The 24,846-nt window shown below is 37.1% G+C and overlaps 2 protein-coding genes across 12 annotated transcripts in view; one reads left to right on the top strand and one right to left on the bottom strand.

Annotated features, from left to right (window-relative positions):
- Positions 1-5,904, bottom strand: part of TPR (translocated promoter region, nuclear basket protein) — a 42,147-nt gene extending 36,243 nt beyond the window's left edge. For all 4 annotated transcript variants that reach the window (XM_072867166.1, XM_072867165.1, XM_072867164.1 and 1 more), the window contains exons 1-6: positions 5,714-5,904; positions 3,938-4,042; positions 3,390-3,463; positions 1,961-2,057; positions 1,481-1,584; positions 639-803 (exon numbers count right to left, since the gene is read on the bottom strand). In XM_072867166.1, coding sequence (XP_072723267.1) covers positions 639-803; positions 1,481-1,584; positions 1,961-2,057; positions 3,390-3,463; positions 3,938-4,042; positions 5,714-5,864 — 696 coding nt within the window. In that variant the 5' untranslated portion in view covers positions 5,865-5,904. The remainder of the gene's footprint in view (positions 1-638; positions 804-1,480; positions 1,585-1,960; positions 2,058-3,389; positions 3,464-3,937; positions 4,043-5,713) is intronic.
- Positions 5,905-6,313: 409 nt separating this feature from the next.
- ODR4 (odr-4 GPCR localization factor homolog) lies at positions 6,314-23,710 on the top strand. Of its 8 annotated transcripts, none has more exons than XM_072867850.1 (14): positions 6,314-6,893; positions 7,356-7,490; positions 7,827-7,958; positions 8,348-8,443; positions 9,586-9,692; positions 10,414-10,450; positions 10,572-10,712; positions 11,348-11,443; positions 11,972-12,037; positions 13,385-13,513; positions 14,199-14,289; positions 15,723-15,908; positions 21,182-21,274; positions 22,469-23,708. In XM_072867850.1, the coding sequence occupies exons 2-14, from the start codon at positions 7,392-7,394 to the stop codon at positions 22,534-22,536; spliced, it is 1,341 nt and encodes a 446-aa protein (XP_072723951.1). In that variant the 5' UTR covers positions 6,314-6,893; positions 7,356-7,391; the 3' UTR covers positions 22,537-23,708. The 8 variants fall into 8 exon arrangements, with proteins under 8 accessions (XP_072723951.1, XP_072723952.1, XP_072723953.1 ...); XM_072867851.1 differs by having other exon boundaries at positions 6,314-6,578; XM_072867852.1 differs by having other exon boundaries at positions 6,314-6,573.
- Positions 23,711-24,846: the final 1,136 nt, after the last annotated feature.

Below are 24,846 nucleotides of genomic sequence, written 5' to 3' on the forward strand. Positions count from 1 at the left end.
AGTTCCAGGAAGAGCAGAAATAGTTACATTTTCTAACAGTCTTTGCTCCCATGCATTCAGCTAAATGAAAAAGTGAGAGTCCCCAAACTGTTCCAGTTACGCATAACCAAATAAACCCACAAGCCTCAGTGGAGCTAAGTCCCACAGAAAACCTGACCAATTGTGACAGTTTAGTTAAAGAAACTGCTCCGGTACCCAAACAGAAGCTCACTGAAGCCGAGTATTTTCAAAATACAGCCATTGATTCTGCCATGTATTTTGTTGCAGGAAAACAAAAACAACATCACCCCGCTCTGCAAAGAATGTTAAGTCAGATCCTTCTGCCCCTTCGCCTTATTAAGAACTATATTCCCATACATTTTAATAGTATTATACCATTATATAGCTTTGTTATCAGCAACTCCAAAATTTCTAGCTTACAATTAAAATCTTTGACTTTTCTATTCTAGATAATGGTAACTATAAGTATTCCTTAAAAATCACAAGTTAAAAGAAAGAACACCTCCTTATTAATTGCAAAATGTACTTTGTTTGTTTTTACTCAAATACAGTTATTAAAGTACTTGATTTTGTTTAATACAGTTAATCAGGAGGTATAATTTATAAGAAATGGCAAAAGCACTCAGTAATCACACTACCTCCTCCTTCTTGTTCTCCAGATTACATTTAAGCTCCAAGATTTCATTGCCTTTCTCCCTGGCAGTATGGAGAAGTTCATCTGTTTTGGCTTTCAACTCAGTGTTCAGCCACATGTTTTGATTCTGTAGTAGTTCTTTTTCTTGCTCCAACCTTTTCTCACGGTACTAAAATGAAAATTGCATAGCGTAATTGTACTGGTTCCACAGAAAATAAAGCAGCTAATCAAAGTACTATGATCAGAGTAGGAGTAGCAAAAACATACTGTAATTTGGTAAATAGCACCAAATGACAGGCAGTGTTCCTTATTACATTGGTAATACTAACTTACCAGTCTCAAACTACAAGAACTTCTTGAAACTTGAGTTAGTTTCCTCAAAGTTTACATTAGCTGGGATCATTAACAAGACTAATATCTAGTTAAAGGAAATAAATTAAGATAGCAAAGTTTTCCTCCTTTCTCCTTTCCTCCTCTCTTTCAGCTCTTTACGGAGTTTATCCTGCCCACAGAGAAATGGTGCAGATTCACAAATAATTATTTTTCTCCTTTCTACCTGCCTTCATGGACCTGGAGTCCTTCTTCCTAGTGAGTGGGAGCAGCCACCATTGCCACCAATGAGGCCTGGACATGCTTGCCCAACCTGATGCCCCCTTGCCTTCTATAAATATATGTCTCACTTCCACTCATAGCAACCAATTTTATAGTAAAATACTTTGTTATAAATAACAGGAATACACTCGACCTACTTTCAAAGTCAATAATGACACAATGATGGTTACATCACATGTAAACAACTACTTATTACAACATTAACAGATACTACGCATATAAAGTACTACTCACCTTCATGGAAACATCTGATGTTTGAAGTTCATCCAACTTTAACTGAAGTTTCACCTTTTCTGTGTTTGCTTCTGTGAGCTTTTCATTTAAGCGCTTAACATCCTCTGGAGGAGGAAGGAGGGAAATCAGTGTTAAAAAAAGCTAATTGTATAACAGTTTTAATTACTCAGCCTAACTAAATTGTAAAGAATGGGAACAGGTTAAGATACAATACAAGAAATAACTGTATATTGTGCAATAAGACACTGTATAATATATGTTTTTATATCTACAAAACCAAGCATCAAACTGCTGTGTTTTTCTGCAATTAGCATGTAATTTCCTGCCCTGTTTCCTTTTCTCTAAACACTGCTACCTGCTAATCCATTATTTGGTGCTGCCTATACAAACTGCATACTCCATAACAGTTCAATTGTTCAATCAAGTCTCTTATTTAGCTAAATCATGTGAAGTATTTTGTTAATATGTTCTTGGCTATACCGTTTAAATGTTCAACTTCCTGAGATCGTCTTTCACTTGTTCGAACCAAATCTCTCTTTTCAGCTTCCAGTTCTTCTTTTTCTCTACTTAAATGGCTCTGAAAAAAATTGCAGAAGAGCAATAAAGAAATGTGGTCAGCTTTCTATAACAGTTTACAGTCACTATGCTTACCACCACAGAAAAGCATGCTAAACCACAGTAAGGTACCCCAGCCAACTGAAAACTGGGAGTAGAGGCTTTTATAGTAGGCAGCTGAATCAGTCTGAACTACATAATATGAAAGCATGGCTGCTTCCATTTTTTCTATCATGTTGGGGTATATAATTCAAACAACTGCAGGTTAATGTACATCTTTCTTCTAGGGCCTAATAGCCAACACATTTCAATTTTTTTTTTCCTCATAAATCCCTCTGATACTAATGTCCAGCTGGCCCTTTGTGCTTAAATGCAAAATACCACTATCACGTAAGATTAGACAGCAAAAATGAGAGAAGTATCACACAGCTTTCAAGATCAGCATACTGAACAGGTAGTTTTCATGTCTTTGCTTTTCAATTGGCATAGAGAGGTCCAGACTGCCACAAGGCTCCCTCTGGTTCTAGCTGTACTTGAATGAAGATTAGAATGAAAATTGTTGAACTTAAAGCAGATGAAACAAACTAAAGGCCTAACAGAAATCCAAAACAATGGGAGTGGTTCAAAACTGCATCTAATTTTAATATTCTTTGAAAGACAGCTTTGACAGTTACAACTTCACTGAAACAGCTTTATTTGGTTAAATAAAAGAGACAACAGAGTAACCAAGGAATGAACACATGCAAAAAATCAGTATCAAAATGAAATAAAAGTCATAGTCTTGGATCATTTATAGGCTATAGTACTGCCTCTGCCTTCTAAGGTGTCAATACAAACCACTTCAGATCTGTCTTCTCATTGTGGACAAATCAATCTAATAATAATGTTTTTGCTTCCTGCTCCAAAATTAGCGTTCTGCTGTATCAGTCAGGTGAAGTGACTCATCCTGCAACCCCATGACTTTTGAGCATAATGCAAGGTAAACTGTGCCAGAGTGTGGGAAAGGATGGGGGGAAAAACAGAACTCTTCTTGACACCTTTGATTTTTGAGGTTTGGCTTAAAGTCACTTCACAACAGGTTTCAGCTACAATGAAACAATCTATCCAAACTGAAATAAAAGCATCTGCTCTGACATATGTTCACTTGTAATTCAGTTTGCTAAAACACCAGCATTTACTTAGAAAACCCACACAATTTTCCTGTACACATGGTCATACGGACACATAAACATGTACATCAGTACATATTTGTACTGATATTGATACAGACCAGTTTGGAAATTGATTGCATTCTTTGCTGCAATGAGACAGGTGAACCAAAGTCTTTCAACTTATTGTCAAGTTCTTCCAGTACCTGAATGGCTGCATTACGATCCTGAGCAGCTTCAAGTTCTTTATTTTTCTCATTCAGTGACTTCAACTGTTCATCTGTTGGATAAGAACAAATAGTAGTGAGGGATCTCAATTGTAACATAATGACAGAATTCACTCTCCAAATGCAATTAAGCCAAAATTTCCCTTAACAACATAAAAAAAGAAAGAGAGAGAGAGAAAGAGAAGAATTCAAGACTTCACTATGGATGGACTAGCTAGTATTGTGGCAAACTAACGCAACCCTTAGAGCAGAGGCATTTATTGTGAAGATCAATACATAATGCACTGTACTACCATTACTACAAAAATCAGTAAGCAAGGGGTTTTTTTTCCATTAGAACAAAATTTCCATTAAAAAAAAAAAGCCGATGTGAACACAAAAGCAAACATCCCTCTACTTGCAGAAATAACAAATGTGGTTGATGGAGGGATTTTCAACTCCTATTTAAAACCTAAAGCATTTCAGCATAACATTGGACTAAAGAATGAATAACCTGTCCAATCTTAAGAATGCGCAGTTATACTTACGAAGTTTTTTAAGCTCCTCGCGGAGAGTTTGACATTCTTGTGTCTCATTTACAAGTCTCTCCTGACTTTGAGCCAGACGCTTTTCTACTTCAAAGTACTGTTGTTCTGCAAAATAACAATGTTATCTCAATTTCACTCAGTAAACATTTCTTCTTCTTTCTCACCTTTATCAAGGATCCTTATTAATGGACATCTTTAATAAAGAACGGTATTTATAAAGAAAATATCTAAAAATATAAGGCTACAGTAGAATTTGAAGAAAAAAGTATTTTTGAAGGCAAAAAGATGCATTTCCACATTGAATTATTATTGTTTAAAATACTTTGTTAGCATGGAAAGTGATATGTTTCCAGAAATGATCCATAAAATAAGAGCCTAATTAATTTGAATAGTTCTTTAACATTTTGGATGTAGCTACAGAATGTTGTATCAGCACAATTACGCAGTGTGGTCTCATCAAATTCTTTTAACTGTAGTGTATTTCTATACACATACAGTAAAATCCACACAACCCTAGGTATCAAGAGATTTGATTTAGAAAATTTTTAATGAGCACTTCTTAAAATGAACTCTTGTGCTCTATGCTGCATATTGTATAGCACTAAAAAAATAATTAGATCTAAATTTTGGTTATCTGAAAAGGTAACTGTGTCATAAAGCTAAACTGTAAAATACTTAGTAAAAGCAAAACTAATCTCACTCTCAGGCATAGTGGGCTTCTAAGGAAGTACTGAGGGATTTTTATTTATCTTATGCTTCCTATTGTATCTTACAATTTCAAGTAATGCTGCCCCTCCAGCCACATATGAGAAGAACGGATCCAAAGGAGACTAACCTGCTAAAATCTGTGGGTTACCTTAATTTACACTACACTTTACTAATTTCCTTTAGCAAGATTTTTATTGTGAAAGAGACAGGAGAGGTGAAAGTAAAGTTTACATCAGAAGTATGTCACCTACCTGACAAATTAACTCATATTCACAACCCTGCCCAGTGCCTACACTCATCTATACTCTTCTCTCATTTCTACTCCAGTTCTCTACTGGTATTATTTTTCTGTGATCAAGTCACCTTCAAATCAATATAAAAAATGTTGATTCTATCAGGAGCATTTTACAGAAAGGTTATGGTCTTCAACATGGAATTTAACAGAAAAAGTATAAACCTAAAGCTACTTGAGAGCAGGGTAAACAAATCATTATTTCTCTTCCACAACAAGGATCAAAGCAGACTGAAACATATCAATACTTGTTAAAAATCTGATGAAAAGCTGTTCTTTAAGCCCATTTTGAATGCAGTTTTAATCCTGAATAGTCTTTTCCAAAAGGAAAAAAAAAAATCCTCAGACTCCTTTTGCCAAGCAAAAGTGAGAGAAAAAACCCTAACAGGTCTCAAGTGAAGGGCCCCTTCCCAGGCAGAAGACGCAAACATCCACCTCACAGGCCCCAGGTCACTCCCTAAAAGCGTTTCGAAGACAACAACGACCCGTCAGGCCCAGCCCTACCTCCCGCACTCCTCTCATCATCAGAGGGGACCACGACATTGCTACTCGCTAAAAGCGCGTCGGAGGAGGGGGCACTCGGCCCGACCCCAGACCACCCGTCCGCAGCCGAGCTGCCGGCCCGCTGCCTCTGCCCGAGCACCGGGACGAGCGGATACCGCTCAGCCCCTGGGCAACGCAGCCCTCTCTGCACGGAGCAGCCCGGGGCCTGCCCCGTTCCCGCTGCTCCCTCACTTCCATTCCCGTTCTCCCAGCTTCCCCCTCCCCGGACTCACCACTGTCCACCTTGAAGCGCTCATGCCTGGCTCGGAGCCCGTCGATCTCGCTCTGCTGATCAGCCAAGAAGCGCTCCAGCTTCCCCTGCACTGGCTTGGGCAGCTTGGAGAGCTCGGCCCGCTCCAGGACCTGCTGCAGCACAGCGGCCATCTTGGAAGCAGCCCAGAGCGCCACTGCGCTTTCCGGCCTAACCGCCACCGGCCGCAACTCGCCCAACGGCGCAGGCGCCACAATGCCGCATGCGTGAGCCGGTGGGCCGGGCCCCGCGGAATCATAGGAAGTGTAGTTTTCCAGGAAGCTGACAGGGCGCCTATAAGCACCTCCGTTTCCGGCAGAACAACTTTTTCCGCCATGTTGTGTGAGGCTATAATTGCTGTTTTAGGTGTAAAAGCGGCTGAAATCGAGAAAGGAGTCCCGAAGCCTTCGTCTTGAAGCTCGCGCGACCCACTCCCCCTTCTAAGGCGTCCTGTGCACCCGGGAGATGCAGGAGGAGGTGTTACCACTTCCGCCACTCATAGCATGGTGGCACTAGCGCGGAGCTCTCAATCTGCGCGCCCTTTTCCCGCGCTCGTGTCTGGGTTGGCGTGCGTCATCTCTCTGTGCTGGGGCGCGACTGGCGCCTGCTGGTGACGCGCGCATTGGCCACCTCAGTGCACTGCTGAGGCAGCGGCGGCGGCGCTGAGCTGAGGGTGGCCGAGCTTGGGGACTCAGTGGTGGCCGCATCTGTCAGGCTAGTGTGGGGAGCGCTGGGGGTGGCCCGCGCCCTGAGGCGGTGCGGGAGCCGCTGAGCTGTGGGTCGGGCTCAAGTGCAGGTACAGGCGGATGCAGAGGTGCTTTTGGCCCGGCCGTGTGGGCTGAGGTGAGGTGGGTGACAGCCTTCCTCCTCGCCCCGGTCCAGAGCTCCAGCTCCGCCATCCCTGTGCAGCTTTCTTCAGCAGACATCTTTGCGGGGACTTAAGAATGCCCTTTGCTTCCTCACCATGTGCTCTTTGGCTTCAGCGTTTTCATAGTTAATTTTTGTGAAAGTCATGAATGAAGTGCATGCACTCAATGCATGAAGCTCTTTCAAAATAGATCTACATGGAAGGGAGGAATGTCTGTGGCAGTCCTCATGCCCTGGATTCATATGGGTACTGATGGGAGCTGTAAAGATGGCCTTTTGGATAGTCCACAGATGCTGTACGTTGAACGCCTTAGGAATTGGAATGAAAATTGTGCATGGCATTGAGTACAAGCGTGGAATTTAGCAAGTCCCTCAAAGAGGGATGTGAATGCAAAAATGCACACTTTTCATTCTGGCCTCTGATGAAACATGATGCAGCAAGAAATTGTTGCTTGGAGACATGTTTTTCCTAGCATTTGCTTGCATGACTGGCCGTGTCATTTCAGTGGCAGGTATATAAAATAGTTTTCTTTCAAATAAAGGTCTTATTTGAAGATAAGACATACTTCTTCCTCTAGTATAGAGAGTTATGTTTTTCTTTTAAAGAAACAAACTTGCAGATCGTAAAGCTACTTAACTAACCTTTGTTGACAGATGAAGTATTAACCTATTCAGGATCTTTGTGTGAGACTCTTATTGTCAGGTAACCGGTGTAGTATCTATACTTTCTTTGACTTTATACATTATTTGTTTTGTAGGTTGAAACTACAATACTTAGTCTTAAACCTGCAGCAATGGGTAGAACTTACTTTGTTGAGGAAGCTATTGGTCAGTATCTTTCAGACCTCAGCACAAAATTAAAGCCTTATGTCACTGGCTTGTTAATAGGGCAGGTAAGTGTGAAACATTTGAAGTCTGTTCCATTCATTCATGTTAACAGGGGAAAGCCCCCTTGGCTTTAATCATCTGGGATAAGTCCATTAACATCACATTGAGTTTGTATAGTGCAGAAGGGTGGTAATATGACCAGATGGACTTCTGTAAAGGGTTTGCAGTGTGAACCAACTACTCAAGTCTTTTAAAATCGTTTTGTGAAAGATATGACACAGAAAAATTAAAACCTTAAAAATAAAACATGACTAAACAAGGCTTTAAGGCAAAGGCAAATTCATGAAGGAATTATTTGCTCAACCTCTTGGTATATTTGCTTATATTGTTGTTTTTGAAAGTGTTCCCCACAAAGAGACTATGTAATTCGGGCTGTTCGAACACCTCCAAAGGAAGAGCAGAAGGAAGACAACATCAGTCTTTCAAAACTGGCATCCATTGATGAAGAATGGATAACTACACACGCCAGTCAGGTAGCACAGTATGAATTAATGAAGGGGGTGGGAGGAACAGAAAGGAAAGAAGACTTTCAAAAAGTGTCTCATTGCTTGTGTAATCTCAAGCCTTTTTCTTGAAGTAAAAGAACTTTCCTAGCCATGCTGGGCACAGATATTTTAAACCAAAATATCTGTATTGTTTTCAAAGTTTATGATGAAACAGAGACTTGGTAGGACTGAAGTGAGAAAACTTGCAAGGTGCTGTGTTCCTACATTTCAGAGGAACCCATAAGTGAAAAACAGTCTTGCTTATTTCATTTCTGTTCTTGATGCATACTTGTCTCATTAGAAATTTTTGGTATATCAAGCTACATGGTTGCTAGATCTCTACTTCCTATTAATACATGTTCATTTCTTTTTTTAAGGTTTCTAGAATGCTTCCTGGAGGCTTATTAGTGCTTGGTGTATTTATTATTGCAACTCCAGAAATGTCAAAAGACAGTCAAAATGCTTTGCGCAAGGTAAGTATACTTCCTGGTGGAAAGACAGGAATATCTTTAGGTGTGTAGCTGAATAATTTTCTGTCATTGTCTTGAGTATATATGGTTGTTTTGTTGCTTTATTTCTAAAAGCACAAATGTTCTCATTTGATGTATGGTTTTGAGACTGAAACCTCAGAAATTGCTGTCCTGTGGAACTGTACCACAGCTTGTATTTGCTAACTTTCTGTTTCTTGTGATGTTTGTTACTGCAATAGTAAATCTTACTGTATTTACTGAAAGTGGACATTCTAGCTTAAGAAAAACATCTTCAGGGTTTATATTAAGCTAAATCCTTGTGGCGCAATTGTTAGTAGTGGTAGCATGTTAGCCTTTTTTTGTCTGAATGAATTGTTCAGATTAAAGATGTTTACAATAGTGAAAGATCTATAGCTCTGATTCCTTTAAAAGGAATATCTTGTATAGAACTAGTGATATTTGACTTAGGTGTGTGGTGTTATATTTAAAAACTACTTAGAACAATCTACTCTCTGATAGACTTAGAATACATTTTTATTACAGTATTGAGGCATCTAGTGCCACATTTAGTTTCTGTTCTGTAGATGTAGGTTCATTTTATTGTTTTCATAAAGGAAGCATGATAAGCAATTTAAACATGAGTAGGTTTTGAAGCCTAAGGTCCAAGATTCAGTTTTGGCAGTGCAATGCAACTGCATCTCAGTTGTGATTACTGAAACTAGTAGCCAGAAATAAAGGTGAGCTGTGTCCAGGTGATCAGTGATTCCTGAATTAAAATTTGTTTTTTTGAATTAGTAGCTATTTTGCACAGCTCTCTTTCCAGATCCTCAACTGATAGGCATAAAGCTGTAATATTTTTGTAGGGAGAAAGGCATACAGGTTGGATATGTGAATGTGTGTTTCTTGATTCAGCTTATAAGGAAACTGAATTAAGATTTCACAAGCAACTTTCGCTTTGGAGTAGTTGCCTATGAATCTTTGTTGAATGTTCTTTTAATGTGACATTTTGGTGACGTAAGCTGTATTTTCTGTTTATGCATAATTATGATATCACTTAGACTTAGAACTTTAGTGCAAGACTATTTTCCAGAAATTATAATGCATTATTTTTGTGGAAAAATCCATAATACTTTTTTCATCCTTAGCTAATCTTCTCAGTGGAAAAGTCCTTGACTAAAAGAAGGCTCTGGAAACCTTCTGAGGAAGAGGTCTCAGACAGAGCAGCTCTTCAAATTTGTTCTGCTACAAAGAAGTATCCTTTATGAGCAAGCTTTATTGCTTGAGACTGCTACCCCCAACCTTGTTTCTGTAGTTATTTCTGAATAAATGATAAACTGGGAGGGGAAAGTTTTTGAGTTCATCTAGGCATAGATCACTGAGTTGAAATCATGGAGTTTTCTGATTAGACATGAGTAAGACTATTGACCCTCTTATCCTTGCAAAATTTCCGTCACTTCTTACTGTTAGGGTTAGGTGTGTGGTGGCATCAAATTATGGCTTCCCCAGTCAGTTTTGATTTGCATAAATTGAGGAAAACATCTAAAATACTGTATAGCTTCTTGAGCTTGCTGTTACCAATGATACGTACATGGAAGTGGGGAAGTAGTGGGCACATGGGATCTGGACTAGTGCTGCAGAGGAATGCTGGGTCTGTTGATAATGAGATAATACAAGGAGAGAAAGCAAGGTTTTTTCTTAGCAGGGTGGGGGAGACAAGGACAAATTGTAAATTGGTGCATTGGTGGTTCTCCCTGTGAATACCTATTGATCTTACTTGTAAGAGATGGGACAGCATCACTATGATAGTTGGAGTTTACAGTCAAATGTTTTTCCACTTTTTTACACTAATGAAAGATGAGAACTTTCTTTAAAGCATAATTTAGCTCAACAAGGAAGTAAAGGACAAAGTAATTGTGAATTGTTCTTATTCGTGTTTTTGCTTTCCACTGGTTCTTTTTCTTTAAGTAGCAAAGAGTAGTTTGCCGAACCTATGATGTACAAGATCCAAAGGTGAGCTTATCATCCTGTGTGTCATATACAGCTTTTAATGCATGACAAGTAATGTTTCAGAAAAATCTCTGAGTTATACAGTGTTTTGTGTAGATGCTTTATTGCTTATTCCTGCTCTTAGAGTTCAGCTAAACCAGCAGATTGGAAATATCAGAGTGCTCTGTCTGCTTCCTGGTTAGCTTTGGACTGCACAGTAAATGTTAATATTCACATTCCACTTCTTGCTACCTCACCGAACCATGACTTGGAGAAGTATACCAAGGTAACTAACCGGCTGCACCAGTTTTGTAGTTGGTCTCTACACTACTTTTTCTGTTGAAAATTAAATGAGAGTGAAAGATTTGAGTAATGTGAGTAGAGGAGTAGGAGTAGTCAGCGGAGAATGTTTGGCAGTTATTCCTCTTTTAAATGTAATTTGAAGTCACTCTGAAGCATTCATAGTATAAAAAATGTGGATAGCTTTTCTTCTGCTGTGCTTAGCGTTGACAGTTTCCTTTGCTCAAAATTATTTAGCAAGTGTCATGATTGTTCCAAATAAAGTCTCTTCTGTTTCAACTAGTAAAGGTTACATCCAATTGGAACAGGGGTATGGGGTGCTTTTAATATGAATTTACTTTCAATAGGCTGCATTCCTCTCTACAAAAATAAAATCCCTGGGGTAGCACTTAAATATTTTGAAATGCTTGTTTCTTAATATTTCAGGTATATTCTGAACATGTTGATTTTAAGATTTATCTTTGGAAAAACATATAGACAGGTTTTTCAGAGACTCTAAAACTCTCTCAGAGTGACTGTTGAAACATGTATTTCTATAATTTTCAGCATGATAACTGTCCAACTCTTTTAGTGAAATACTCTTTCCTCTTATGAGATTTCTGTGTTTTCACTTTTTTAAAGAATGGATTAAATCGATGGTCAAAACAGATAGAAAACAGTGTTTTCCTGATCAATGGACAAGTTAAAGATGATGATATAGAACTACTGGAAGGGCAGGTGAGTACCGAACAACAAGGAATTGAATTCTAATAGATGTGTAGTTAGAACCTCCAGTGTGCTAAAGCATTGACTGAGATGTCTTCTGTACATTTGTTGATCTAATTGGCCTATTTCAAGTAACTAATAACGCAGGACCATTTCATTATGTATTTATTATGTATCCCATCTTCATTGCTGCAAATTGCCTCTTCTTCCTCTGGCAGTGCAAACACAATAATTACATGTGAAGTCTGACTAAAAAATTTTCTATATGCTGTCTCATTAAAGAACCTGAGTAAGGTGTGAATGTAGGTGATGAGATTTCGAAGACCTAAATGTTTAACAAAGAGTGGGAACACATTGTTTGGCTGATGCATTCATCTCTCCTTTTAGTTTTGTAATTATATTCTCATGGCTGTTTTCTGTGTGCCATTTTTCTCTCTTAAAAGCTATAAACTAGGGCACATTTTATACCATAGTGAGGAGACTTTGATTCGGGGAGATTTTTTTCCTGTTTCATGACACAAAGAATTTTTTTCCCCTCAGAAAAAGTTAAGAGGAAATACTCAGTCCAGCACTCAGTTTTCTGATGTCAAGGTTCTGACACAGCTGGTAAGTATTTAGTGGTTTGTAAAGTATAACCTCTGCTATCTTATAGAATAAAAAATAAAAGAACGTTCTGAATTATTGTCTAGAAATCCAGCTTACTTCGTGCTAAGACTTTTTATTCCCCCATGGATATTGACTGTGAAACTGTGGACAGATCTGCATATTTTGTGTCTTTGGAAATTCTCATGCTGTGATAACCACATTGTCTAAGAATTGCACAGTACAGCTGCAAGGAAAATTTGAAAAACTCGTTATAGAAATAAGTCCAGCAAACTCATTCATTTGATAGTAGGATACCTGTACATACCTGCATACATTGATTTTAAGGTGACTTTGCATCGTTCTGAAGTTCAGAATCACCCCCATGCTTCTGCCTGCCATGGCTAGCTATTTACTTGAATGCTTTTGTCAGAAGCTCAGTCACTAGTTTTGGATTAAGGTACAGATCCTGTGAGCTGAATCATAATCTGCAGCTGTCGGGTCTGTGTCAGGAGTTTCCTCTCTACCAGAGGTTATGCTGACTTGAACCCTGGATTAGGTGCCCAAATCTAGGTCCTAAAATCCAAATGTGTCCAGGCATTGTTTTGTAGGCTTCTTGCACAGCACAGGCCATCCTGTTTTGTCAGGTAGTTCCTGGTTTCTCTAAAGTTATGCTTAGCAAAACTTTTAGAAAGGTATAAAATGCCATTTTAAAGACTTGATGAGTATCTCGGCTTCTTTTGTTGTTACATTGTTCTAATGGTTAATTGCCAAAGAAAGGAAAGCTTTTATTTTGGCAGAAGTCGTTTATGCAGTTCATGTGGAAGTTGCGCATCCTCGTGTTTCCAGGTGTTGTCTTAGAGTGCTTCATGCAGGACACTCCTTGTTTTGGTAATTAGGGCAAGTATTTCTAGGCAACAGTTTAGTACAGTTTTAAATGTGACCACATTTATAATTTAGTACTGGCTGATGGGATGACTCTCAGGATACCATAGGTTATGCTTACTATATGGTAAACGTAAAAACTTCGTAGTTTAAAAAAATAATCTTAAAAAGGTTTCTAGATTGCAATACTAATATTAGCCACAAGCCACTTGCCTGAAAAGTTTTAGAAGTCTTATAGACACAAATATTTAAATCGCAAGAAATGGAATGTCTGGAAAAGTAAATACATTTTACATAACGGAAAAGGAAAGAGATTCTCAGTCTTAACTAACAAAACAAAAAAACCTTAGAGAGAGAAATTATGAGGGAAAACAGGTTATATGAAAACATCTTAAGGTATGCTATCAATTTCCTAGTTCTGTTTTTTATTACTTATGCTGCCAGGCCTTGATAACAAGATAAAACTGAAACATGTTTATTTCTCAGTCCCAGGGTTCAAGTCATAGATCAACAGCTACAGTCCAGGTCTGCAGTGCTTCCATAAATCTCAAAGGTGCTGTGAAATGCAGAGCCTACATACATAACAACAAGCCAAAAGTTAAAGAAGCTATTCAGGTAGTAAAAAGGTTGTCAGTTCATCAGAAATGTTTTTTCTGAAATACATAAGATTTGTCATACTGATTTTTCTTTGCCAAAATGACATGGTCTAAACTGGGGTCAAAATGTTCATCCCCTTGAATATAATGGATTGTTTTAGAAACCATCTGTGTGCATGTGTGATGGATTCAGTTCCTTTTTTACTTTTAGCAGGTTATGTCTTCTGTTGCTAAGGCTGTTCTCTGATGAATCTTTGCACAAATTGCCAAAGTGATTAGGCTGTGACAAATTTTCTTAAAATTGAGAAAAAGTAACAGACTATTTTTGTATGTGTCGTGGGAAAATACAGATTTATTTGTTCAGTGATAATTTTTTTTTTCCTTGCTGAGTCAATGCCTTGTGATTATTTTTGTTTATTTTTAATAGTGATGTCTAGAAGTTGTCAGTTCTTATTCTAACAATACTAAAATTTTCCTCAGCTTTTCATTTTTGCTTTGTTGTTTTCTTTTTTAATTTTAATTCTTTTGACGTTAGCTTCTTTCTATTGGACTTTTTAAAATTCTCTTTAGAGTTTTGATTTTCTGGAAAAACTATTCTTTCAACATGGGTTAAACCTATGAGGGACTTCTTTTGTTGTTTCTTACTAGTCAAAAGCTTTGCAAATGGCTTTTATATTACTGATGGTTTTGCTTTGTCCTTGCAGGCTTTGAAAAGAGACATAATAAACACATTGAGTGATCGTTGTGAAATACTATTTGAAGATCTCATTATAAATGAAGGACCTCACAAAAAAAGTAGGAATTCAAAGAAAAAACAGCTTACATCTGCAGTGAATTTCGGTTCTTGTAGAAAATTCTGCTGGTGTACTGATGTTCCAGTATGGTTAGAATAAAAAGCAAATGGCACAATTTCTGTTTGGCAGCCTTGACTTTTTCTCTTGTTTCTCTCTCTTTTTTTTTTTTTTTTTTTTAAATCACTCTGTGGTATTCGTATTAATAGTGAATATGCTAAAACTTAGTAGGATTCACAGAACGAGCTGGACGTGGCCTTCCCTGTTCTTATATCACCTATGTTACAAATGGTAGTGGACGTGAGCTCTGAAGTTCAATAGTTCATCTCCATTAAATTAAATATGGTATTGTATGTGGTGATTATGATGTGAAGAAGTATCCTGACTTTTTTGTTAAGTAACTATACAATTATATCATCTGTGTTGTCTCTGCTCCCTGAATTTACTTCTCTTAATCAAATACCATTTTACAAGCTTTGTGTCATTTAAAGAAGTAGGTCTTATTTCAGCACCATGAATAATTGCATTGGGTTGAATTTAACAGAGCACCATGCAGAGGCCAGAACACAATGCAAATTGATCTAATGAAAATAAAACTTCCTATCATGATTATATTAAAAACTAAGGGGGAATACACTGAGACTAGATCCCCTAGCTCATGCTGGGTGATTGTTTAAACATCTTTGGGTCAGTGCAATGGTATCAAGTTATTTTCTTGTTGTTGTGTTGGTTTTGTTGGTTTTTTTAAAACCAAATATTATTAGTTAATTGAAAGACCAATTTGAAGATCTTATATATAGGGAAGCCTTTTAAAAGATACTGTCTTTGGTAGTGATTTTAGAAAAAATAGAAGAGAAATTGAAATGGGTTGACTGTGTAAGGAAAAACAATTCATCTTCAGAATTACCATTTATTTTAGGATAATGTGGTTCGTTTTGGTGGTAGCCAACTTCGTCCAACCTGCATCATTTAAACTTGTTTTCCATTGCATGCAGTTTTCGGTTTCCTCTTTAGGTGGCACCCGTACTTTGTGGCTTTAAGTATGGCATAAAGCAGCCAAGCGTTTGCAATCCTTTGTGGTGTTGAAATCATATGCTGTTCTGTGTACACTCTTATCTGCGGTCTTTCCCAGAGTTCTTTTGCTAGTCATTCTAAACATGAAAAAAGGTCTGTTTAACATTTTATGGTCTGTTTTGGAAGTGTCTCGGGTATTTCTGGAGAGACTAATTTAAGAATATAAATCAGTGTAATAGCAGCCAAAACGTTTGTAAAACAGTAACAACTAAAAAAGCCATGCCTGAAGACAGGATTTTTACATGGAAACCTTGAGCAGTTCTTTTGCAATAGCTTTATCTTATGGTGAGAGATTAATGAGGAATTTTATCATAACTGGCAAGGCTTTTATTTGGATGGTACTTTTTCCCCCTTTTCTTTTAGATTTTGAGAGGGAATATCATGTCTTACCTCAAAGACTGTTTGTCCCTGTTGCTGGATCCAGTGTAATGCTCAGTGATTATAAATTCGGTGATGAGGCCGCTGGAGAAATTCAGGAACGTTTTGTTGAGATGTTGGATCAATCTGTGCAAGCTGAAGATATCCATATAGCAGAGGAAATTAACACAGGTAAATACAGTATCTGAGAATTAGGATAGGCTGCATCACGGATTACGAAAATGTTGACTAATGGCATAGAACAGTTTTATCTAGATATGGGTTTGCTTAACGTTGGCTTACTTCATATCAAGCTCTAAGGGTTTATATCAATCTAATTACAGTTTAAATATATGTGTGAAAAGTGGTAAGGGTTCTTGCAGTGTTTGTATTTGACTTGTAACAGACCTCTCTTTCTCTCTTCTCTCAAGTATTTTGCTCTTTCACTGCATTATCTGTGCAAGCATAGTTGCAGCTCATGAACTACAGTTCATTTGAACAAGATTTCATACATTACTCTGCACATGAATTAAGGATGATCCTCTATTGGCAAACAAACTGTAAGAAAAACCTGTAAAGCTTTATATTCTGGTTACTTTTTCAGTAGTTCAACTTTGCTGGTTTAAGAGCTGAGTAGTTCTGATGCTGCTTAGCATAAGTTAGAATAAGAAGTTGAGAGCTTTAGTAAAATCTACTGTTTTTTTCACTAAATATTAAAAAATACATATATAGTCTAATGTGTTTTTCAGGAAGTTCTCATGCTAGAACCGGACTCTTTCAAAAATACAAAGTACCTTTCTTTGTTCCGAGTGTTTTCATTTATATATCAAATGCAATACCCAAAACTGAAGTTTTGTGATTCACCCGGAATGGAAAGAAAATTGAGAGAGCTTTTCATTTTCTACTGAATGTCTTATAAGTTTATGACCTCATTATGAGACTGTTATATTCCTTTTAATACAGATATTTTGCTATAATCTAGTTACTGACTTTCTTTTTCTGAATATTTCTGGTTTATATTGTTTCCTATTGTTGTTTTGGGTTTGCTTTTTTTTCCCCCCATACAGCTTTGATTTCAATGTAGGAGTCAAATCTGTAGTTGAAATGCATCTAATAATACATCCTGTGATCTTATGGAAGAAATTTATTTTCTTCCCTGTTTTTCCCCATCAATGTGAATACGAGCTACAGGTTACAGTTTTATAATTGGAATTTAAAAAAAAAAAAACCACTAGTTCTCAGATAAGAACTTTGGACACTTTTTGATGTTGGTATTTAGGGACAAAAAATGGAAAACCTAGCCACAAGTTTGCTGTTTAGGTTGAACTGTGACTACTGATATTCTACTTGACCTACTTGTTTACTTGGAGGATTTTTTGAGTTTCTTAATTTCAGAGCTAACCATAAATTCTTACCTCTTTCTAAATTAATTGGTTTCCCTGGGCTTTAACTAAACCTGTTAGCAGTGAATCTGACTTATTATCTTGAGAAGTAAAAGATGTATACAGCTCAAGAACCTCAAGAAAAACAGGAAAGCCAGTAAAAATCTCTCTTGCATTATAAGAGTGAGTTTAATAATCTTAAAGCTAATTATTACTGAGCTTTGAGAAATTAGTGTAGCTTAGGGAAGCTAATTAATATTGTTGTAGCAGTGGAGATAGGCGTGGGAGGGAGAGAGGAGATGATTCAGTTGAGCTTTATTGCTTATGTAAGGATGTATGATCTGGAGGTAGGAAGAAAGCACGATTAGACTAACAGCAATGCATCACAAAGATTTGATGCCATTAATATAGATTTGATGCCATTAATACGTGTAAAACTATGCCCAGGTAGCTCACAAAAATGAGTTTCTGTGTTCTTGTATCTTGCTGGTCATATCTTGCTGGTCACATCTTGCTTGTATCTTGCTGTTCTTGTATCTTGCTGGTCACAGAGTTAGCTGTGTGGGATTTACTTTCTTTTTTTAAAAAAAATGTAAATTAAGTGCATAGCAGAGGAAAGGGAAAAATATACAAAGAGGATTTTGGAAAAAAATTGAGACTGGCCTTGTCCCAGTGAACACCATGAAGTTTGTCCATAGAATGGGTTCTGTTAATAGCAATGATAGTAATAACGCTTGATAGATGATAGTAATAATGCTTGAACAGCACAATGCTGTTCGATTGTGATAATTATTGTTATGGCATTATTAACTTGTGGTTTGTTAAAATCACAAGTTATTTATACACTTTTATTAACGCCAGGAAGGCCGTTTTAAAAATTAGACCTGTTAACTGTGTAAGAAGACTGTTCTGCATTGTAAGAAAAAGCATTAATTTTGCAATTTGATTTTTATTGGTACTTTGGTATGAAGTAAGTATTGCTGTAAACACGTTTTTGTGTCATAATGAGGCTTTGAGGTTTCCCCTGTGTCATTCCAATTGGGTAGCATTTGTTGTTTCTCAAAGCTTAGCATTATCTTTATTAATAATATTCAATATTTGGTAATGGTATAAAAATTGGTTTGTAGTGAATTTTGACATCAGCCTTTCTGTTTGTATCAAAATTCCTGTGGTCTTAGGCACCAACCTTGAATTAACTGGAAATGCTATCCATAGTGAAGTTCTGGGGGAAGTTTGCTGACAAAAAGAATTGTTTAAAATTCAAGAACATGAGCAGGCTTTTCAAATAATTTCTTTTTTTTGTTGCTCTTTAAAATATGCACTTGAGAAGAAGAGGATCTAATCAGTATAGCCAAAATATTTATTTTTAAGCAGCTTCTAGTCAAAACATATGAAATAAAGGTTTTTTGAGAAGATTGGTTTTATGTGCTTGCTTAGTATGGCCTCTGCTGCTGTCTCCTACAGTTTAATTCTCTTGATTCCTTGTACACTCTCCAGTGAGGTCATTACTAGGTCATGCTTTAAAATTATTACATGGAAAATAGAAAATAAAAACTGACCTATTTATAATTGAAAGGTATAAATAGCTCTAACACTGTAGTTTCAAGGTGCTTTAATGCAAGCAATTGAAAGCTCTGCATTTATGATTGACTTTACTAAATCCCTGCTCCTCCTTGGTGCAGGGAGTGGTGGTGGTGTGTTAAATACCCTAAGTGGATAAACATAAATAAGACTTCAGTAATGGTAATCACTTCCCCATCTTTGTTAGCAAACTGAAGAATTAATGAAGAATTAAGGATTCATATAATTGGTAATAGAAAGCATCTGCTTTTGAAAACTCTTTGTGTGATTTATACTACAGCTGCTTCAAATGCAAGTCTTCTATAACATAATGGCATAAATGCCTTTGGTAACTAAATAGCTCAAGGGTGCTACTTTCTTTTTTCTTGTTTCCTCTTTCTTTCTCCCCCCCCCGCCCCGAGCAAGTGAGCATTGCTGCCTTGATGTGCAGCTTCAAAAGTTACCTTCAGAAAAGTGCAGCAGTTCTTATGAAGGTGCAAAGAAACATAAAGTTAGAGGGCAAAAACTATCCTACTTGCTTATCAAAACTAAAGCAGAAAGAAACCTGCTGGATCTAGACTTCAAAGGTGACCCAAGAAATGTGGTCAGCTTCTCTAAAAGTGATATATTATTTTAGGGAATTGAAAACTATACGTAGTTTGGAGAGAATGTGGTGCTCTTACTGTGCTAGTTAAGGTAGTTCCTTAAAAACCTGTCTTGCAACAATTCATAATTCATTTACTCTATTTGAAGATTTCTGCTTATATTTTAGGCAGATGAGGGTGTGTTTTCCTTTGCACAGAAAAAATAATGATGAAACTACAGTGTCATTGTGGACCAGTGGGCTTCAGAAATATGTGATAATTTCTCTTCAAAAAATCACCCCTTGCATTGAAATGTTGTGTCCTTATTTTTATTTTACAGTATGTGCAGCTTGCAGAGAGATCTCAAAGCAATGTTTATGCTTAATGTATACATATGTATGTGTGTATATCTATTTATCTTGCTATCCTGTTAAGTTTCATATTAGACAGTTATTAATTGCTTTGCTGTAGTACATCCTATACAAAGTCAGTGGGTTCAGGGATAAAAATGGCTAAAGGCAGGTCCTAAATGTCTAGTTCCAGTGCTTTTGTGTAACAACAGATCCTGTGCAAGTTTGACTTAAGAAGATTTTGAAGACAATCATGCATGTGACTCATCTGATGACAGAAACAACCTTTCTGATCACACATCTAGATTATACATTTCCCCTATAGATAATTATATGATAGAGAGAGCACTTTTCCATGAATCATTTTCATATGAATCATACAAGGGATGTGCTTTATTACTCAACTTATAATTTGTGATTTATAGGTGATTGACAACCCCGCTCTGGAAATGGGAGATCTGTTTTTATTTAGATTAGTATTCCATGGACTGCTAAAACTTAGTATCTGGTACTGCTGTGGGTTTTTGTTCTTCATCTTCTGAACAAGAACAATCTGTTAGTCTTTGTTCTTATCTCAGCATGCCCATTCTGTTCTTTCTGAAGACATCCGGGTCTCCCTGCAATAGCACAAACACTTTGTCTTACTGTTTACTTGTCCAGAAGATGCCTGCAATAGTAGTTACTGAATTGAAATCAGAACTTTTGACAAGCGATGCCTTAGCAAACTATCCTGGGAACAGGAATGCAAATTGAAAACCTTTGGCCCACCGCTATCAAGTAGCCTTATCACTGAACTGCATAGTCCAAAGCAAGCTTGCCCTGTGTGGGACAAATTAACGAGTTCAGCTACAGGACTGAAGATTAATCCCCTTCATTCTCTCCTCCCCCTCTCCAACAAGCTGGATATAGCCAAATGATTAGGGAAGTCTTTGGAAAGGAAACAGATAGGGGTTTAAATCCCATCAGTCTGTAAACACAGTCAAGCTCTCACATCCTGGCTGAGCAGTCTAAGGATTTAGTAATTGTTCCAAAGGGGAATGTGTCCTCTATGCCTGCTCTGAAAGTGTATTTTTAGGGGATGTTCAAAAAGGAATTTCTGTGCTTTGAAAAAAAGCATTTATAGCTGTTGGGTAGGGAAATGATGATGGGCTCACTCTTCTAGTGGCAGTGGGTTTTGCATGTTGCCTGAACTCTGGACAAATGGCTCTGAAGGGAAAACTGATCTTGGAAGGTGGTTAATGACTCATTTTGGTAGTTCCATCTCAGAGTAGTCAAATTCTCCCCAGGTTATGTAAAGGGGGTTGGATATGTTACTCTGGAAGCAGGGTGTGGAAAATTAGTTTCGCAAGAGGAACTCCTTCCCAAATGTATTTTTTCTCTTTATGTTTAATCTTCCAGCCATATAGAATAGTTTAGTACTATGTTGTTACTACTGTACCGTTTCTACTGCAATAAACTGTTTTTTTTCTACCATAAATGTACTTTATAAAGTTGATGTGAAGTTCTTGGCCTTTTGCATTAATTCAACTGTAAAACATAACTGTTAGCTTTTCACCTGGTATTTACTTCTTCACTTGATTTCCATGCAGTTAATGTTTGTCCAGTTACTGACAACATGGATAACACACAACAGAAACAACTGACAAAAGCAACATTGCTGTTGAAACTTCAACAAAATATGGGTACGTTACTGCCCTGATTTTGCTATGGCAATCCAGAAACTATAATGGGCCCTTTCAGTACTGTTAGCTTCCACAGCATTATTAATTAACTGGTAAGATTAATACAATACTTTTCTAAAATTAGTCCCCATTTCAGTGTTGTAGGTGCAGGGTATTTCTGGGGAAGAAAGAACCACAGCCCTCTGTTGGAACAAAACCAGTGTTTCATTCATTCAGCCTACAAGTCAATACAAAAGGCTCATGTAGTTTTATTTCTTTGTTGGAGAGCTAGCGCTTCTATAGTTACATACTTTAAAAAAAATAACACAGTTGAATTGCTTTGTCAAGTAGGCATCCATAAATCAGCTAGTGACTCATCTTCTTCTGAAGCTGACAAGTACATATGGGCTTGGGTGTTAAGTGTCAGCCTCAGTAATTCAGGGAACACCAGACACAGAACTCTTCTTTCAAATACAGCTTCTCCATGATAATTCTTTGTCCAGCTCTCATATATCTGCACTTAGTACTGTTCTCTTTGCTGTGAGTTTTGGCTGTCTTTTCATATTAATATACATTTACGCTTTAGTCAACAAAACAGTAACTTTTGTTTTCTATTCATTCTTAGAACATGGTAACTGGAAGATTAAAGAGTAGTAGCAGTAAATATGTGTTTGCTTTGGATGTAAAATGTTTTCCCTTAAATCATCATTCAGATATTTTGGGGTTTTTTTGTGTGTTGTCTTCTCAACTGCATCAGTAACAAGCATGTTAATCAAGAGGAAAATGACTGTTATGCTACAAAGACACTTACAGAGTAGATGTAGTGCCACACAGAAAAGAAAAAACTTAATAGCTTTTGTTTCTTAAAGCTTAAAATTTTTGTTATTTTTCATAGTCTGATTCCTAGAATTAAGCAGTAGTGCAGAGTCAGTGCATTATTTTATGGACCAGGACATGGCTAAGGTACTACAGAAGTATGCAATAAACTGGATTGCTGGAAGGATCCTGCTCTGATTAGAAATAGAACTTTTATAATTAATTATCTGATATCGTAGCTTTAGATTTAGGCTTAGCAGTAGTAGATAGTTTTTAGGGTGGCTCTTATTGTTTCTCCTTCTGCTTGTCATTCACTTTGACCCTGCCCTCCACGCTGTAGCTGCTGATGACTGTGCTGCCCTTGCCACTCACTGAATGCATTTTCCTTTGTTATTTTAGGTGTGGTAATAGCAGCTGCTGTTGCAGTCTTTGCATCGATCTTCTCTTTCAATTACTTCAGTGATTAAATTCAAGCAACCGGAGCTTCTTGGAAGTATTGGCGAGTTACAAGATGGAAACATCTGAGTTTAATATATTGAGAATTGTTGTCTAAATATCACCAGTTAGATGTGCAGTATAAATTGTAATGATAGGTTCAGTTACCTTGTTCCAGCATGCACTTACTGTATCAAGTAGAATCATACAGTTACAATATAAGGTAGAAGGTGAATCAAGTTTACATGAAACTAACCCTGTCACTTTGTATAAATGAATGATAGTATTATTTTCTAGAAAGATCCCTTAAACAAATGTAGAACCTTAATTTTCTTCCTACTTGCTGTTTTAATGCAAATTGCTACTACTGGTGTTCTTCAGGGTATTGGTAAGACTAGCATAGTTACCTGGTATGACAATTCTTGCTTTAAGGGTTCCTTTGCTAAGAGAAATCTCATTTCATTAAAGTTAGTTGGGGAAAAATTAGATTTAATGAAGCCAACATTTCATCATATGCATTGTTTTAGGTAATATTGGTTAACTAGCATAATAGATACACAGATAGTTTTTAGTAGTTTCAAGACTAGACCAATTCAGCATGTAAATACCTTAGTTCAAGACCTGCAGAACTCAGAAATCAGTAAAATGCATAGAAATTTTGAAATGTGTATATGCTGCCTTTTACTCAGTGACTCTTGAGGATTTCTCTATCCAGCTCTGATTCAATCATTGTTCTCTTGGAATGTTAACTATGTCAGCAACAGCTACATCTAGGCAGCCCTTGTGGATTATCTTGTAGATACATGCAAGTTGTTAAAATTGTTTGTGAATCAGGATTTTTAGACTATAAACAGATAGCTTTCCATTATGAGATATTCTCCTGGGTGTGTTAGGCGATAACGTTACTGTTTACTTGCCATGAGGAGAGCAGAAGGAGGGAAGAATTCCAGTAAGGTTAATAGAGATAATTTGTATATGAAATGTGATGTTTACTTGGATCAGAACTACAATAGAAAAGAATTCCAGATTTGAGGGCATTTTGATATCACTGAACATTTCTTTTTTGTATAAAGGCACTGGAACATTAAGAAAAAATGTAAACACTTCGGTTCTAAAGCATAATCAAGGATGTACTGGGATACTTTTAATAAAAGGCAGATACTTTTAATAAAAGGCAACTATGAAAAAGATGTCTTAAATACTATTGCCTCATCTGTGTATTTTGTTTTTACATGTTTGGAAAAAGATCTGCTTTTAGTCTTGTAACTATATTTTGGAACACAGTGTTGATCTTTTGTGCTCAGTATTGCTCAAGTAGGGTTTCTCAGAGGAAAGTGAATTTTGTAATGGAGGCACTGTTTTAAGCTGCTGCATGCTTTAGAGATGCATGTTATTCTGTGCAAATGGGTGGAATCAACAGGCAACATAGCATTATACAGAAGCAGTTGATTCCAGGGGCGGCTGAGTGCTATCCAGAAAATGAGATTAATTTTGTAATGTGCTTCAAAATGTGGTTGGTTTAAAAATTGCTCTGCTAAAGCTTCTATTAGGAGGAGGGGCAGGGGAGTAATATGAAAGAAGTTTTGTCTTTTGTCTCTCTTTGTGTCTCTTGGTTTTTTTCTTTCTTTTTTTGGGATGGTGTATGCTTTTGGAGGTAAAATACAAAACAGTTATTCTGTAGTTGCATGTTATTCGAAACTCAGCCATAGAACGGAAGTACAACATTTGAGATGCTAGATATCTTACAACAGAGAAGAAAATTGTCATGAAGCACTCTTCCAATAGTAGTTCTTGTTTAGCACCTGTGGTGTAAAAAGTAGAGCTCATTTGGAGGTATTGTTCCATGGAACCCCTAGCAAAGAACTCTGCTGTTCTCCCCCCCCCAGCTTATTCAATGTTAAGTAAATGATCCTTTTCTTTATGGTGTAACTACAGACCATCAAATTAATCCTTCATCTTATAACTAACGAGGTATCGAGGATCTGTGGAAGTCTAATTTTCCAATTTGATGTTGGAACAAGGCAAAGAAAGAAGATGCCTTGGATGAGCTTTCTGCTTTAATACAGGAGACTGCATTTAACCACCATCTGTGCAATAAGAAAATAATTTAACCCTGTCAAAGAAAAAATGAGTAATTTGACTTGTATCTACAAATTGAGCCTTCCAGTCATCCTGCCATGAGCAAATAGTGGATGTAGAAGAAAGCAGGTTCTCGCTTGTCAAAGAATTACAGAACTACCTAAGAGGGGATTTCATTGTTGTCTTGCTTTCCATCCTTTTTGTGCTGCTAGCCATTGATAATGTAAGAAAATGAGTTCTTTAAGAAAAATGAAAAGGTGTGT

This window comes from Ciconia boyciana, chromosome 7 (assembly GCF_034638445.1).
Source record: "Ciconia boyciana chromosome 7, ASM3463844v1, whole genome shotgun sequence".
In the NCBI taxonomy this organism is placed as follows: domain Eukaryota; kingdom Metazoa; phylum Chordata; class Aves; order Ciconiiformes; family Ciconiidae; genus Ciconia; species Ciconia boyciana.